Genomic DNA, 11,439 nt, shown 5'->3' on the forward strand with positions numbered 1-11,439 from the left:
GATCAAAATCCTCTCTGCTGGAGGTCATGAATCCCAGCATAGCACATGGCTTGCAGCTGCAACCTTTCAGTTATAAAACTATTACTCACTTAATACCATTTTATCATGATCGGTTTTCAGAAAAATAACAGAATTCTATGTTATCATTTAATAGAAAAACCTGTAATCACTTTTTAAACCCAGATGCATATCAGAATTATCTTGGAGCTTTTTAAAAAATACAAATGCCCAGGTATTGCTTTTTTTTCACCAGAGCTCCAGATATGTTTCTAATGAGCAGCCCTGTTTAAAAATAGCTGGACTCTATGATGATCTTTTCGGAGAAGGCAATGGCACCCCACTCCAGTACTCTTGCCTGGAAAATCCCACGGATGGAGGAGCCTGGTGGGATGCAGTCCATGGAGTCTCGAAGAGTCAGACACTACTGAGCAACTTCACTTTCACTTTTCACTTTCATGCATTGGAGAAGGAAATGGCAACCCACTCCAGTATTCTTGCCTGGAGAATCCCAGGGATGGGGGAGCCTGATGGGCTGCCATCTATGGGGTCGCACAGAGTCGGACACGACTGAAGTGACTTGGCAGCAGCAGCAGGATGATGATCTTTTACTTTTATTTAGTTTGTTTCACTTTTTCCATTTCATATTCAGTGCTCCCATTTCATTTGGTTTATGTTTTCTGGTTTCTCCATCTCTTCCTTTTTTTCCTCTTTTTGATGTTCTTTATCAAGTGTAGTAGAAAAGCTCTTCTATACATATATAATTAATATGTATAATATATATATTTTAGAAACCTTATGAATTTTTGCCTAGCTGAAAAAAATTATGACATTTTGATTCTACTTGTTTCTTAGCATGAATAGAATGATAGATTTCTAATTAAAAAATTAGACATGCAACAGCAACAAAGGTTTACTGTATAGCATACAGAATGATAGTCAATATCTTGTAATAACATACGATGGAAAATAATTTCAAAAATAACGTATCTATTTGTATAACTGAATCACCAAAAAAAGAATTCTACTTTCTGAAATTCAATAATATTTATCTTTTGTCAGTTTTTCTAAATGCCCTGTGGACATCTAATAACTTATGAGATATAAAATTTTAAGTATATTTGTGTAGTATATAAGGTTAATATAAATTAATATAAACAGATCTATTATATTTAAATTATTAATGACATCCTTCAAGATGCTCCAATTCTTATTTTTTATGCTGCTGCTAAGTCGCTTCAGTCGTGTCCAACTCTGTGCGACCCCACAGACGGCAGCCCACCAGGCTACCCCATGCCTGGGATTCTCCAGGCAAGAATATTGGAGTGGGTTGCCATTTCCTTCTCCAATGCATGAAAGTGAAAAGTGAAGAAGAGTCATGTCCGACTCTTCGAGATCCCATGGACTGCAGCCTACCAGGCTCCTCCGTCCATGGGATTTTCCAGGCAAGAGTACTGGAGTGGGGTGCCATTGCACTTGATAAAATATTCTCAGAGAAATGTTTATATGTCTCACTATGATTATGTATTTTTTCTTTTCTCTTATATTTCTTCTGATTTTTGCTTTTTGTTTGTTTATGATGTCTATCTTCTTAGTGAATTGTACCTTTTATCATTAAAAATTTATCTTTGTTTCATTAAAAAAAACAAAACCCAACTTCCCTCAGTCTGAATTCAGCTCCTTTTAAACAGAGGAAGTAGGGGGCCATTCTGACTCTAACCAATGGCTGGGTGGGACCTCTAACAGTCACTCACTAACAGCCATGTGCTTGCCCCGACCCTATTGCAATTCCTATCTATCAATGTCCATTCCACAATCTTGTGGGAATAAGGGGTGATGATTGTTCTGGCTACTTCCTGCTGAACAGAGGCAATGAGGGGGTGATCATGAAATGGAATTGATCAGCTTTGGGTCAGGAATACTCCTTAATAATTTTAGTAAGTAAAACAATTCTCTGCGACTATTTGAACCTGATGAAATTCCTTCTGCAAGGAAATTTTATTCTCCATACTTATCCTTTCTGAAGAGCAACCTTAAGTCTTCTAAGGGTTCACGAACACACTGCTCTCTAGGACTCAGGAGTTGGGTCATTTTCTGATGACGGTGAGGCTGCTTTGACCTGACTGTGATGTGTCCGTGGCTTTACTCCAGTCACTCCAGCTAACCTGACAGATGAGTGTGTGATGAGTAATACCACAGGTGGTTCTGTCCACTTTGCAGTCAGCTGGTGCTCAGGCCCTTGTCCTCCACATGTTTTAAGAGGATGCAATGTCCAGGCTGGAAAGGATGTAAGGAAGATTTGCTAGAAGCAAATTCATGAACAGAGGTTTGTATTGTGCCTAGGGTTTGAATAATTGGTAACTGCTATATCTTTCGGAGTATTTATACAGTGTCCCTCATGGGCAGACACATGGAATGGCCTACCATACAATAAAAAGAGGCTAATTTTAAGCCTGCTTCTGGAAGCCACTCTGATCCATAGTGGGGCAACTGTCAAGCCCTAACCCCAAGTTAAATTAGACTCAACATATATTTGCAATGCTATTTAATGTAGAATTCATTTTCTCTGTTATTCCTATTGAATGTGCACTCCAGAATGAATATAGCTTTCTGTTAATTTGCAGTGGTTTGGACATCTATTGGGTTATGCTAGAGAAAACAGCAGGCCCATTATCACTTTGAAGGGTGCTAGACTATCCAGTGGAGAAGGCGATGGCACCCACTCTAGCACTCTTGCCTGGAAAATCCCATGGATGTGGGAGCCTGGTGGGCTGCAGTCCATGGGGTCTCGAAGAGTCGGACATGACTGAGCGACTTCACTTTCACTTTTCACTTTCATGCATTGGAGAAGGAAATGGCAACCCACTCCAGTGTTCTTGCCTGGAGAATTCCAGGGACAGCAGAGCCTGGTGGGCTGCCGTCTATGGGGTCGCACAGAGTCAGACACGACTGAAGCGATTTAGCAGCAGCAGCAGCAGACTATCCAAATTGGGGGAAATTTTCCTTAAACTTGGCTTTCACCACTTTGGAGGCTTTTTCAGTCCTGGTGCCTCCACCAGTCCTGAAAAAGACCACCAGTACTAGCAGGGATCTGAAATTTCCTGTGGCTCAAGGCACTGAAGTCAAGTCTATTTGTCAGTCCTCGGCACAGGCTCCTATGTGTTGGGTCCCTGTCTGGGGAGATCTGATAGCAGTCTTTGGGTTATTTTTAGTACATATCAAGCAATTTTGAGAGATCCCTGGATGGTCCTTTGTAGGTTGATGATGAAGCTCACTCAGTTTTGTCCACTTCTTTGTGATGCTATGGACGTTAACCCACCAGGTTCGTCTGTCCGTGGAATTTTTTCCTTTATATATGTATTTTATTGACGTATCATTGACTTGCAATGTTTCAGGCACACAGCAAGGTGACTCAATTACATATGTACATACACAGATAGTACAAATATTATTTTCAGATTATCTCCCATTATAGGTTATCACAAGATATTGATTGTAGTTCCCACTGCTATACAGCTAACCTTTGCTGCTTTTTGTGTATCTATTTTTAAAATTCAGCCTCCTCCTGGAAATCTTGCAGAGATAAGTTGTGAAGGAAAAGTGCCTGAATTATCTCCCTGCCTCCTGGTTCTCTCTCCTGCTTCCCTACTGGGCCTCCCACCCTTTCCTGCAGCTGCCTCGGCCACAGCAAAGTCCAGAGTCCACGGAAACTGCTCTCGTTCATAGTGTGCAATCCCTTCCTCCCTTCTGCGAAGGTCACTGAGAAGTAGGGGGAGGCAGGGGTGGAGATGGTCTCAGGGGCGTGGTACCCACTCTTCCAGGTCTTCCTTCAACAGTACATCCAGAGCCCTGACTACATGCCTGGCACTGGTCCAAGCACAGAGGAAGGAACAGTGAACACAGTGACAAGGTCCCCAAAGTGAAGTTTACAGTCCTGTGGGGAAGACAGTCGGTGGATAAACAACAATCACAACATCGTGTAAGGCAGCAAGACAGAGTGAGGTGGCAGGCAGGGGAGGCCTCTCTGGAGAGGGGATGTTTGAGCTGAAGTGAGGAAACAAGTCATACGGACATCTGCAGCCAGTGCACCCCAGACACAGGGACTGGCAGGTGCTATGGCCCTGCGCTGGGAACATGCTTGGCACATTCAAGGCACGGCAGGGAGGTCGTGTGGCTGGAGCAGAGAGACTGAACAGAACCGTGGAGCACAGACGGTCAGATAGGAAGGTGGGGGCCACAGTGCATGGGGTCTTGTGGGCTCTGGTGAGGTCTGGGCTGTGGTTGAGGTAAGAAGCTAGGAGAGGGTCTGAAGTCGACTGATGTGGTTGATATGCACTGTGAAAGGATCACTCGGAATGGAAAGTTGCTGGAGCCACTGATCCGGCCTTGAGTTGCAGTCTCCACGTGGACAGACAGTAACGTCTGCAGCCTCGTCTTTAAAAACTAACCCACTGGCATGGTAACATCGATGTCTACAGAGGACCACCTTCCACAGTGTGGAGGACCGCCTCTTCTACCCCGAGCCCCCACCCCTCCAGCCTGTTCCCACCACCAAAGCCATCTCTGTCCAAACCAGTGACAAGGCAGACCACACGGAGGATATTTTATTACTTTAATACATCTGGTGTTACAAATAGAAAATACTAATTATGATTTCAAATAAAACGATGGTTTCAGTAAACATTTTGTTTATAAAATTAAGAGACTCAAGAGTAAACACTTTCTCCTTATGAAAAAGTAAGGTCCTTCATTTTCCACCTCCTTTCCACCCCTAACTCAGTCCTTGCACCAGAAGTGTGTACTTCTTCTTTTATGTACAGAGTGCTGTATACACACACACACACACACACACACACACAACAGCTGCCCTCGGGCAGTGGCCCAAGCACCCAGCACCGCTCCCACGCAGGCAGCTCCAGTATGCTGAGCCCGGGGCAGTGGCCACAACAAAACAGCACAGAGGTTGTGATCACAGAGCGCAAGGCACGTGAGAAACAACCAAAATGTCTTATTTTGAGGAGATTCTCCCCAAGCCCGTGAGTAGAGCCAGACAGCAGGTGAGGCAGGAGAGGGCAGCTTGGGCTGGTTGAAAGGACATGTGTGTGTGTGTGCGCTCACTCATGTCTGACTCTGTGACTCCATAGCCTACAGCCTGCCAGGCTCCTCTGTCCATGGGATTCCCCAGGCAAGAATACTGGAGTGAGATGCCATTTCCTGCTCCAGGAGATCTTCCCGACCCAGAGATAGGACCTGTGTCTCTTGAGTCTCCTGCATTGGCAGGCAGATTCTTTACCACTGGCGATACCTGAGAAGCCCCTGATCGAAAGGGAGTCCCTTTAAACTCAGAATATCTGAGAAAGAATTATTACTATTATAGAAGGGGGTGGCGAGAGGGGCTGGGGCTGCAAACACTGTCCCCACCAGAGGTGGACGCGCTTACCTAACCCAGCAGACCCGAGTCCCATTCACGGGCTGCCTGTCCTGCCCCTTCCCCTCATCTCTCAGGAGACCTTTGGAGTTCTCAGGCGGGGAGGACCCAGCTGAGTTTGCAGTGAGGGTCACAGGCAGGAGAACACGAGCCCCTGAGTGGTGTCTGGAGGAAGGCACGGAGGTGGCAGTGACGCACACAAGGCCCTGGGCTGGGACGTCTTGTGCAGAAAAGAGCCTTTCTGTTCCCGAATCAGGCTACCAGACCCCCCAGATTCTTAGCACCATCACATCCTGAGGAGGTCAACTGTCTGAAATCGGCTTAGTCTTCTAGGTCACAGCAATGTTTTTATCAAGTTTATTGATGTTTGGTTTGATCAGCTCTGAGGAGAGAGGTTTGCAGACATTCGCAACATGAGCCAGAAGAACCTGGTCCCGGAGTCCTGAGGGGTTTGTCCTGAGGGTGTTTGCTCTCCCACAGAATGTCAGTGGTCAGTCTGGGGGCCCAAGAATGACCCTCATCCAGAGCAGCTGCTGCTCCTTAGAACTGGGCTCCTAAGGGTCTTCAGACACTAGAAAACGTTAATCTCCTGAATAAGCTTTCTTTCGGGATAATGTGCAGGCTTTGTCCCAAGGGATGGACTGGAGCAGGAAGGTGAGGCAGCAGCCAGGACTGACTCCAGGATTCTCTCTGCCTCCCCAGCTCCCAGAACCTGCAAGGGCAGGGCGGGACCCCAACCTGTGTGGTGGAAAGGGCATCTCCCCCACGGAGACAGGGCAAGCTCTGGAGTGGGTTCCAGGAGGCAGAGGCACTATCCTACAAGACACAGATGTTCCTCCCAGTTCCCCCAGAAGCTGCTCGGTGAAGGCCGTGGGGCTGGCAAGTAGAGCTGTGCTGGCTGGAGAGGTGGGGACGGTCCGAGTCCCCCGAGTCGCTCCTCTGCCCTCTCTCAGAAATGCTCCTCCTGCACAGTGGTGGGGGCTTTGCTGCTCTTGCTGTCCTCCTCCTCCTCCCCCTCCTGGGGTTTCTACAAGACAGACAAGGAGACAGCCATTGAGGGAAGAGGCAGGGACTCCTCCCTGCTGGAGCATCTTCCTGCCCATAAGTCTGGAATCCGGGGGGAAGACCAGAGTCCCAGGCACTCAGCATCCCCCACTGAACAAGGACGAGGACAGGGGCTCCGGTCACGCACAGTGCTCCCCAGACACACACACCATCACGACAGGAGCAAAGGAGGAGCGAAAAGGTCAGCCTTCCGGGACACCACAGCCTCCAGGGACCACCTCACTGTGAGTGCCACTGAGCTCCGGTCACCCTCCTCCCCTTCTGACGGCCTCGCCCCACCTGGATGGACCCCCACGTGGCTGTGGATGGGCCAGGTCTGTCCCCTCCTCAGGAGTGCTGACTACCCCCAGTCAGGGGCAGCCCCCAGGCGAGGAGCACGGTTACCATGTGTGTGGAACAGACGCACAGTGAACTGTTACCAAGACAGGATGCAGTATGGCTCAAAGTATGTATATATTAATATAGCGTCCACAGAGAAGAAGAGACTTTGGCTGTTTGTCTTCAGATTTCTTGGGGACGATGGCACAGAATTAGGAGGTATTCAGGGTCACGCTTATTAGCTGGGTGGGATTTAAATATGCCCTGAAGATTATGCTCTGAGGCCCCTAAGTACTAACTGCCAACTTGGGCGTTTGTCTGCTATTTTAGGAACACTTTGCTTCTTCCCTCAGGGGCTCATCTCGCTCCCAACAAGGCCTCGAGCACAGGCCGAGCCCCACACAGCTCTGACCATTGAGGCTGGCGGAGCACATGCAGGCCACGTCAGCTGGACAAACGGCACTTCACCCGCCACGACGCCCAGGGCAGCCCGTGGCGGAGGCAAAGCAGAGATCCAGCGTCCGGTTCTCCATCTTGCTAACTTGTCGGCACCAGCTTGGCCTCATCTCTGAGAAGCCCTCACTCAGGAGCCAGGAGCCGCCTTCAACCACTCATGCCACCTCCTGTCTCTGACACACTCATGCACACACACCCGCCTCCTTCAGCGCCATCACCTTGAAGTCACAGATAAACAGGGCTTAGTGTCTCTGGGGCCAAGAACTACCAACTGGAAGACAAATGGAAACCCAAACACAGAGTGTCATCATCAGCGTCAGTCCTGACCCACTGGAAGTTCTGGCTCTTTCTGCCAATGACCCACCTCACCGATCAGAAAGCGCAGCTCTGGCCCAATGCGCTCCCTGCCCTGTCGTCCCCGGGCGCTGAGACTGAAGTCCTAGGACGGTCTGCAGGTCCCTGCCACACCTGCCACCTCGGTGGGAAAATGACGGCTCCTTCACGACGCCCTCTGACAGCCCTGACTTCCCTGGGACCAGCCCCACGTGCCTCTGACCCCCGTCCCACCAGGTCCCCCAGGTGTATCCAGGACAGCACCGTAAGCCTGCACCCACTGGCCTCCTGGCCCGACTCGCGCTGCTTCCCATGGTCCACACGCACGGGACTGAGCCCTCACCACCTGCTGGATAACAAACCTGGCCCACGGGGACAAGGATCTGCCTGTGAGACAGGGAAATGTGGGACGACCTAAGTAGGAAACAGGAGGAAATGGACACGTGTACATGGAGACGTGGGGTTGGGGGCAGCGGTATAGAAAGGTTGTCAGACTCTCCTAAGGAAACAAGCAGAGTAGAAAATCCAGCATGCACAAGCACATTTCTGCGTCCACGGAAGACACTGGGAAATGACTAAAGTGTCACTAGGGTATCTCTGGGCACTAGGCCTACGGGCAGCCTTTACTTTCCTCTGTTTGCTTTTGCCCAGGGAAACACTGATTACAGAGTAAATACAGCAGAGTCTCATATCGCTTGACACAATGCATCACATTTCAAATTGAAAGCTTTTCATGAGTAATCCATCCTGTTATCATAGGCACCTTTTCATAGGCTCACACTATAGTCACCCAAATGTCCCAGATCACGTGTCCTCGTCTATGGCACAGGGACAAGCCCATCTCCGCGGGGCTGCTGCTGCACTTCTCACAGGCTCCTGAGAAGACCGCTCCTGTCTCAGGCGTTCCCTGTGCCCCACTGAACGTCCTGTCCCAGGCGCCTCGCCCTTCACCTGCTCCCTGCTGCCACCTGCCAACTCCAGGGCGTGAGATCAGAGGACAAACGTCTCTCAGCGCACAGCCTTAAAGCACTAAACGTACCTCTCTCAGATACCATTTTTGCCTTCGATAATTGGTAAAGATTTTCAAAATGAGAAATACTCAGGGTTGGCCCCATACACTGCTAGAGCAATGTACATTAGTAGTATTGATAGTACCTTCTTTCTACAGGACAGTCTGGTAACACATGTCAAAGTCTTAACTACAGGCACAACCACTGATCCATTTCTCAAGAAAATACAGTGCTTAAGAACATGCCCAAACAGTCAGCTCCAGAACAGTAAACACAATATAATTTCTAACAACAACCAGAGACACTCTTAGTGTTCCTGGACAGGAAAGTTGTCAATCAAATCATGTCTATCCATGTGCAGTTATTAGAACACTGTGATGTCAAGTACGTTGTAAAAGACTAATGACCTGACGAAGCGCTTGCAGAAAGTACGAAAGCACGTGGAACAGGAAAGCTTGCAGAACCACAAAAGCGCGAGATTCTACTTTGGTTTAAAAAATACATACATATATCTACACATATATATGTGTACACAGACGTGTGAGTAAATGCAAAAATACAGGATCTCATCTCTAGGTGATGCTATTACACGATGCCTTTCAAATTTTGTACACTTTAAAACAGACAAAAGATTAAAAAATTTGTACACTTTGCCATATTTTAAATTTTTTCCACAAAGTATGTGTATTACCTCCGTAACAGGTTTTGGGTGTTTTGTTTTTTTTTAAGCAATATCCCACTGACTCCTGAGAGCTGAAATTCCCTTCATCCTGATTCAGATTTGATATATAACACATTGGTTAAAGGATTCCCTGGTAGCTCCACCTGCAAAGCAGGAGACCCCAGTTCGATTCCTGGGTCGGGAAGATCCCCTGGAGAAGGGATAGGCTACACACTCCAGTATTCTTGGGCTTCTCTGGTGGCTCAGATGGTAAAGAATCCTCCCACAGTGCGGGAGACCTGGGTTCGATCCCTTCACTGGGAAGATCCCCTGGAGGAGGGCAAGGTAACCCACTCCAGTATCCTTGCCTGGAGAATCCCCATGGACAGAGGAGCCTGGCAGGCTACAGTCCATAGGGTTATAAAGAGTCAGACACTTTGAAGTGACTTAGTCACAAAGTGCTTGGTCACAAAGTCGGACACTGTGACTAAGCACAGCACAGCACGATGGTTAACAGAGTTCCCATCTTTCCCAATTAGAAAAGATGGGAAATACTCTTCTGTTCTTGATCTACTTCCTGGTCCTCTCCCCTTCCACCATGATCCACTCCTGCTTCCTGACTTGTACTTTTAGAGCCCTGCTGGCAACCCATTGGCTCTGGTCCCTCCCTGGCACCTCCTGAGGCCCTGCCACATGCCAGGAGAGCCACTGCCTCGGGGCCACCACCGCTATGACAGGATGAAGGAGCCAGCCCCCCACATTTCCTCTCTGTTCATGAACCCCAGGCTGAAAGGAGAGGAGCCAGGGTGTCAGGACTTGTCTCAGGACCCCGGGGTGGGTGTTGCTCAGCAGACTGTGACACAGGGACCAGCTCTGGGGACCAGAGCAGGGAGGCCAGGAGCAGAGAAGGAAGTGGCAGAAAAACCAGGAGAGGGCAGCAGAAAAGCGGGGCTGAGCCCCACGGAGGAAACCCTTTATCTCCATGTGTGTGAAGCTGCGTGGCTCTCACAGCCACCAGTCCCCCTGGTGCTACCCCCACCCCCTGATTCACCCCAATGCCACAGCCTCAGCAAAGTCTGAGCCCACATCTCAGCCCAGCAGCTCCCACATACTCACAGTCTCAGGAATTTCTTTGTTTGCATCCTGCCTCCGGAGATCTGCCTTGATGAATGCTGAGGTTCAAGGACACAGGAGAAGGGCAACAGAAACATATCAAGCAGAGCAATGGTCAAGTTTAACCACAAGAGGGAGCCCGTACTCCCCTAAGGATCACGGGTATCCCATCTCCTTCAGACCCTCCAGGGATCTGGAGGTTCCACCAGCCATCTTGACAGAGCCTGGGAACCACTGCTGTGCCAGACAGGAAGAAGCCAGTGACAACACTGGCCTCCATGCATAGACCCCTGATATTTGCAGGGAGTTTGCACACAGTGCTCCAAGCCTCACAGCCATCTCCATTCTACAGATTAGGAAAGTAGGGCTCCCAGAGGCTGGTCCACTTGCCCAAGGTCAAGGGCTATGGAGGTCAGTGTCACAGTACAGGGTTCCGACAAGGGTCTTTTGGAAAGTCATTCCAAAAAACTGAAGCTCATTAGTTTCATTCCAAAAAAACTGAAGCTCATTCCAAAAAATTGAAGCTCATTCCAAAAAACTGAAGCTTCCAAAACTGAAGCTCATTCCAACAAAATATGCTACTGCCTGCCAAAGATACTTCCTCATGAACCCTCTCGTCTGCCCTGCTGCACGTGAGCCCCTTAGCTGTATGATCAGTGAAGACGTTGGGTGCCACACTGCCAACAGCATAAACTCAGGCACAGTCAGAGCATCACTTTGTCCTGAGGCCCTGACTCACCAGTGAGCACCGCTCCAAGGGTCAGGAAGACACATAGGAAGATGTTCCCAGGCATGGTTCCATAGTTGTCGATAATCTGGCCCTGGGAGATGGTGAAGATGATCCCGAATACCTGCAAAGACACGGAGAAGACGGGAGACAGGGGCCCAGCCACGCAGCCCATGGGGAGCTGAGCTGCCTTATGCAGCGCCTGCACCCGCCGAGCCCGGCAGGGAACACAGGCCCACGGCTCCGGTGCCACCACCCAGCGAGAGGCCTACCTGGGCAGACACATTGAGGAGGCCAGACGACATGCCTTCTGATTCCGGGTATGTCAGCT

At 49.1% G+C, this 11,439-nt stretch overlaps 2 protein-coding genes across 2 annotated transcripts in view; one reads left to right on the forward strand and one right to left on the reverse strand.

Moving 5' to 3' along the window:
* Positions 1–5,983, forward strand: part of LOC105000133 (probable ergosterol biosynthetic protein 28) — a 36,159-nt gene extending 30,176 nt beyond the window's left edge. The window contains exon 3 of the mRNA XM_010855842.1: positions 5,906–5,983. Coding sequence (XP_010854144.1) covers positions 5,906–5,983 — 78 coding nt within the window. The remainder of the gene's footprint in view (positions 1–5,905) is intronic.
* FLVCR2 (feline leukemia virus subgroup C cellular receptor family, member 2) overlaps positions 4,596–11,439 on the reverse strand; it is a 55,722-nt gene continuing 48,878 nt past the window's right edge. The window contains exons 7-10 of the mRNA XM_010855843.1: positions 11,381–11,437; positions 11,121–11,232; positions 10,385–10,440; positions 4,596–6,452 (exon numbers count right to left, since the gene is read on the reverse strand). Of these exons, the coding sequence (XP_010854145.1) occupies positions 6,375–6,452; positions 10,385–10,440; positions 11,121–11,232; positions 11,381–11,437 (303 nt within the window). The 3' untranslated portion in view covers positions 4,596–6,374. The remainder of the gene's footprint in view (positions 6,453–10,384; positions 10,441–11,120; positions 11,233–11,380; positions 11,438–11,439) is intronic.

The sequence above is a fragment of the Bison bison genome, unplaced genomic scaffold (genome assembly GCF_000754665.1).
Source record: "Bison bison bison isolate TAMUID 2011002044 unplaced genomic scaffold, Bison_UMD1.0 scf7180017864368, whole genome shotgun sequence".
Taxonomy (NCBI): domain Eukaryota; kingdom Metazoa; phylum Chordata; class Mammalia; order Artiodactyla; family Bovidae; genus Bison; species Bison bison.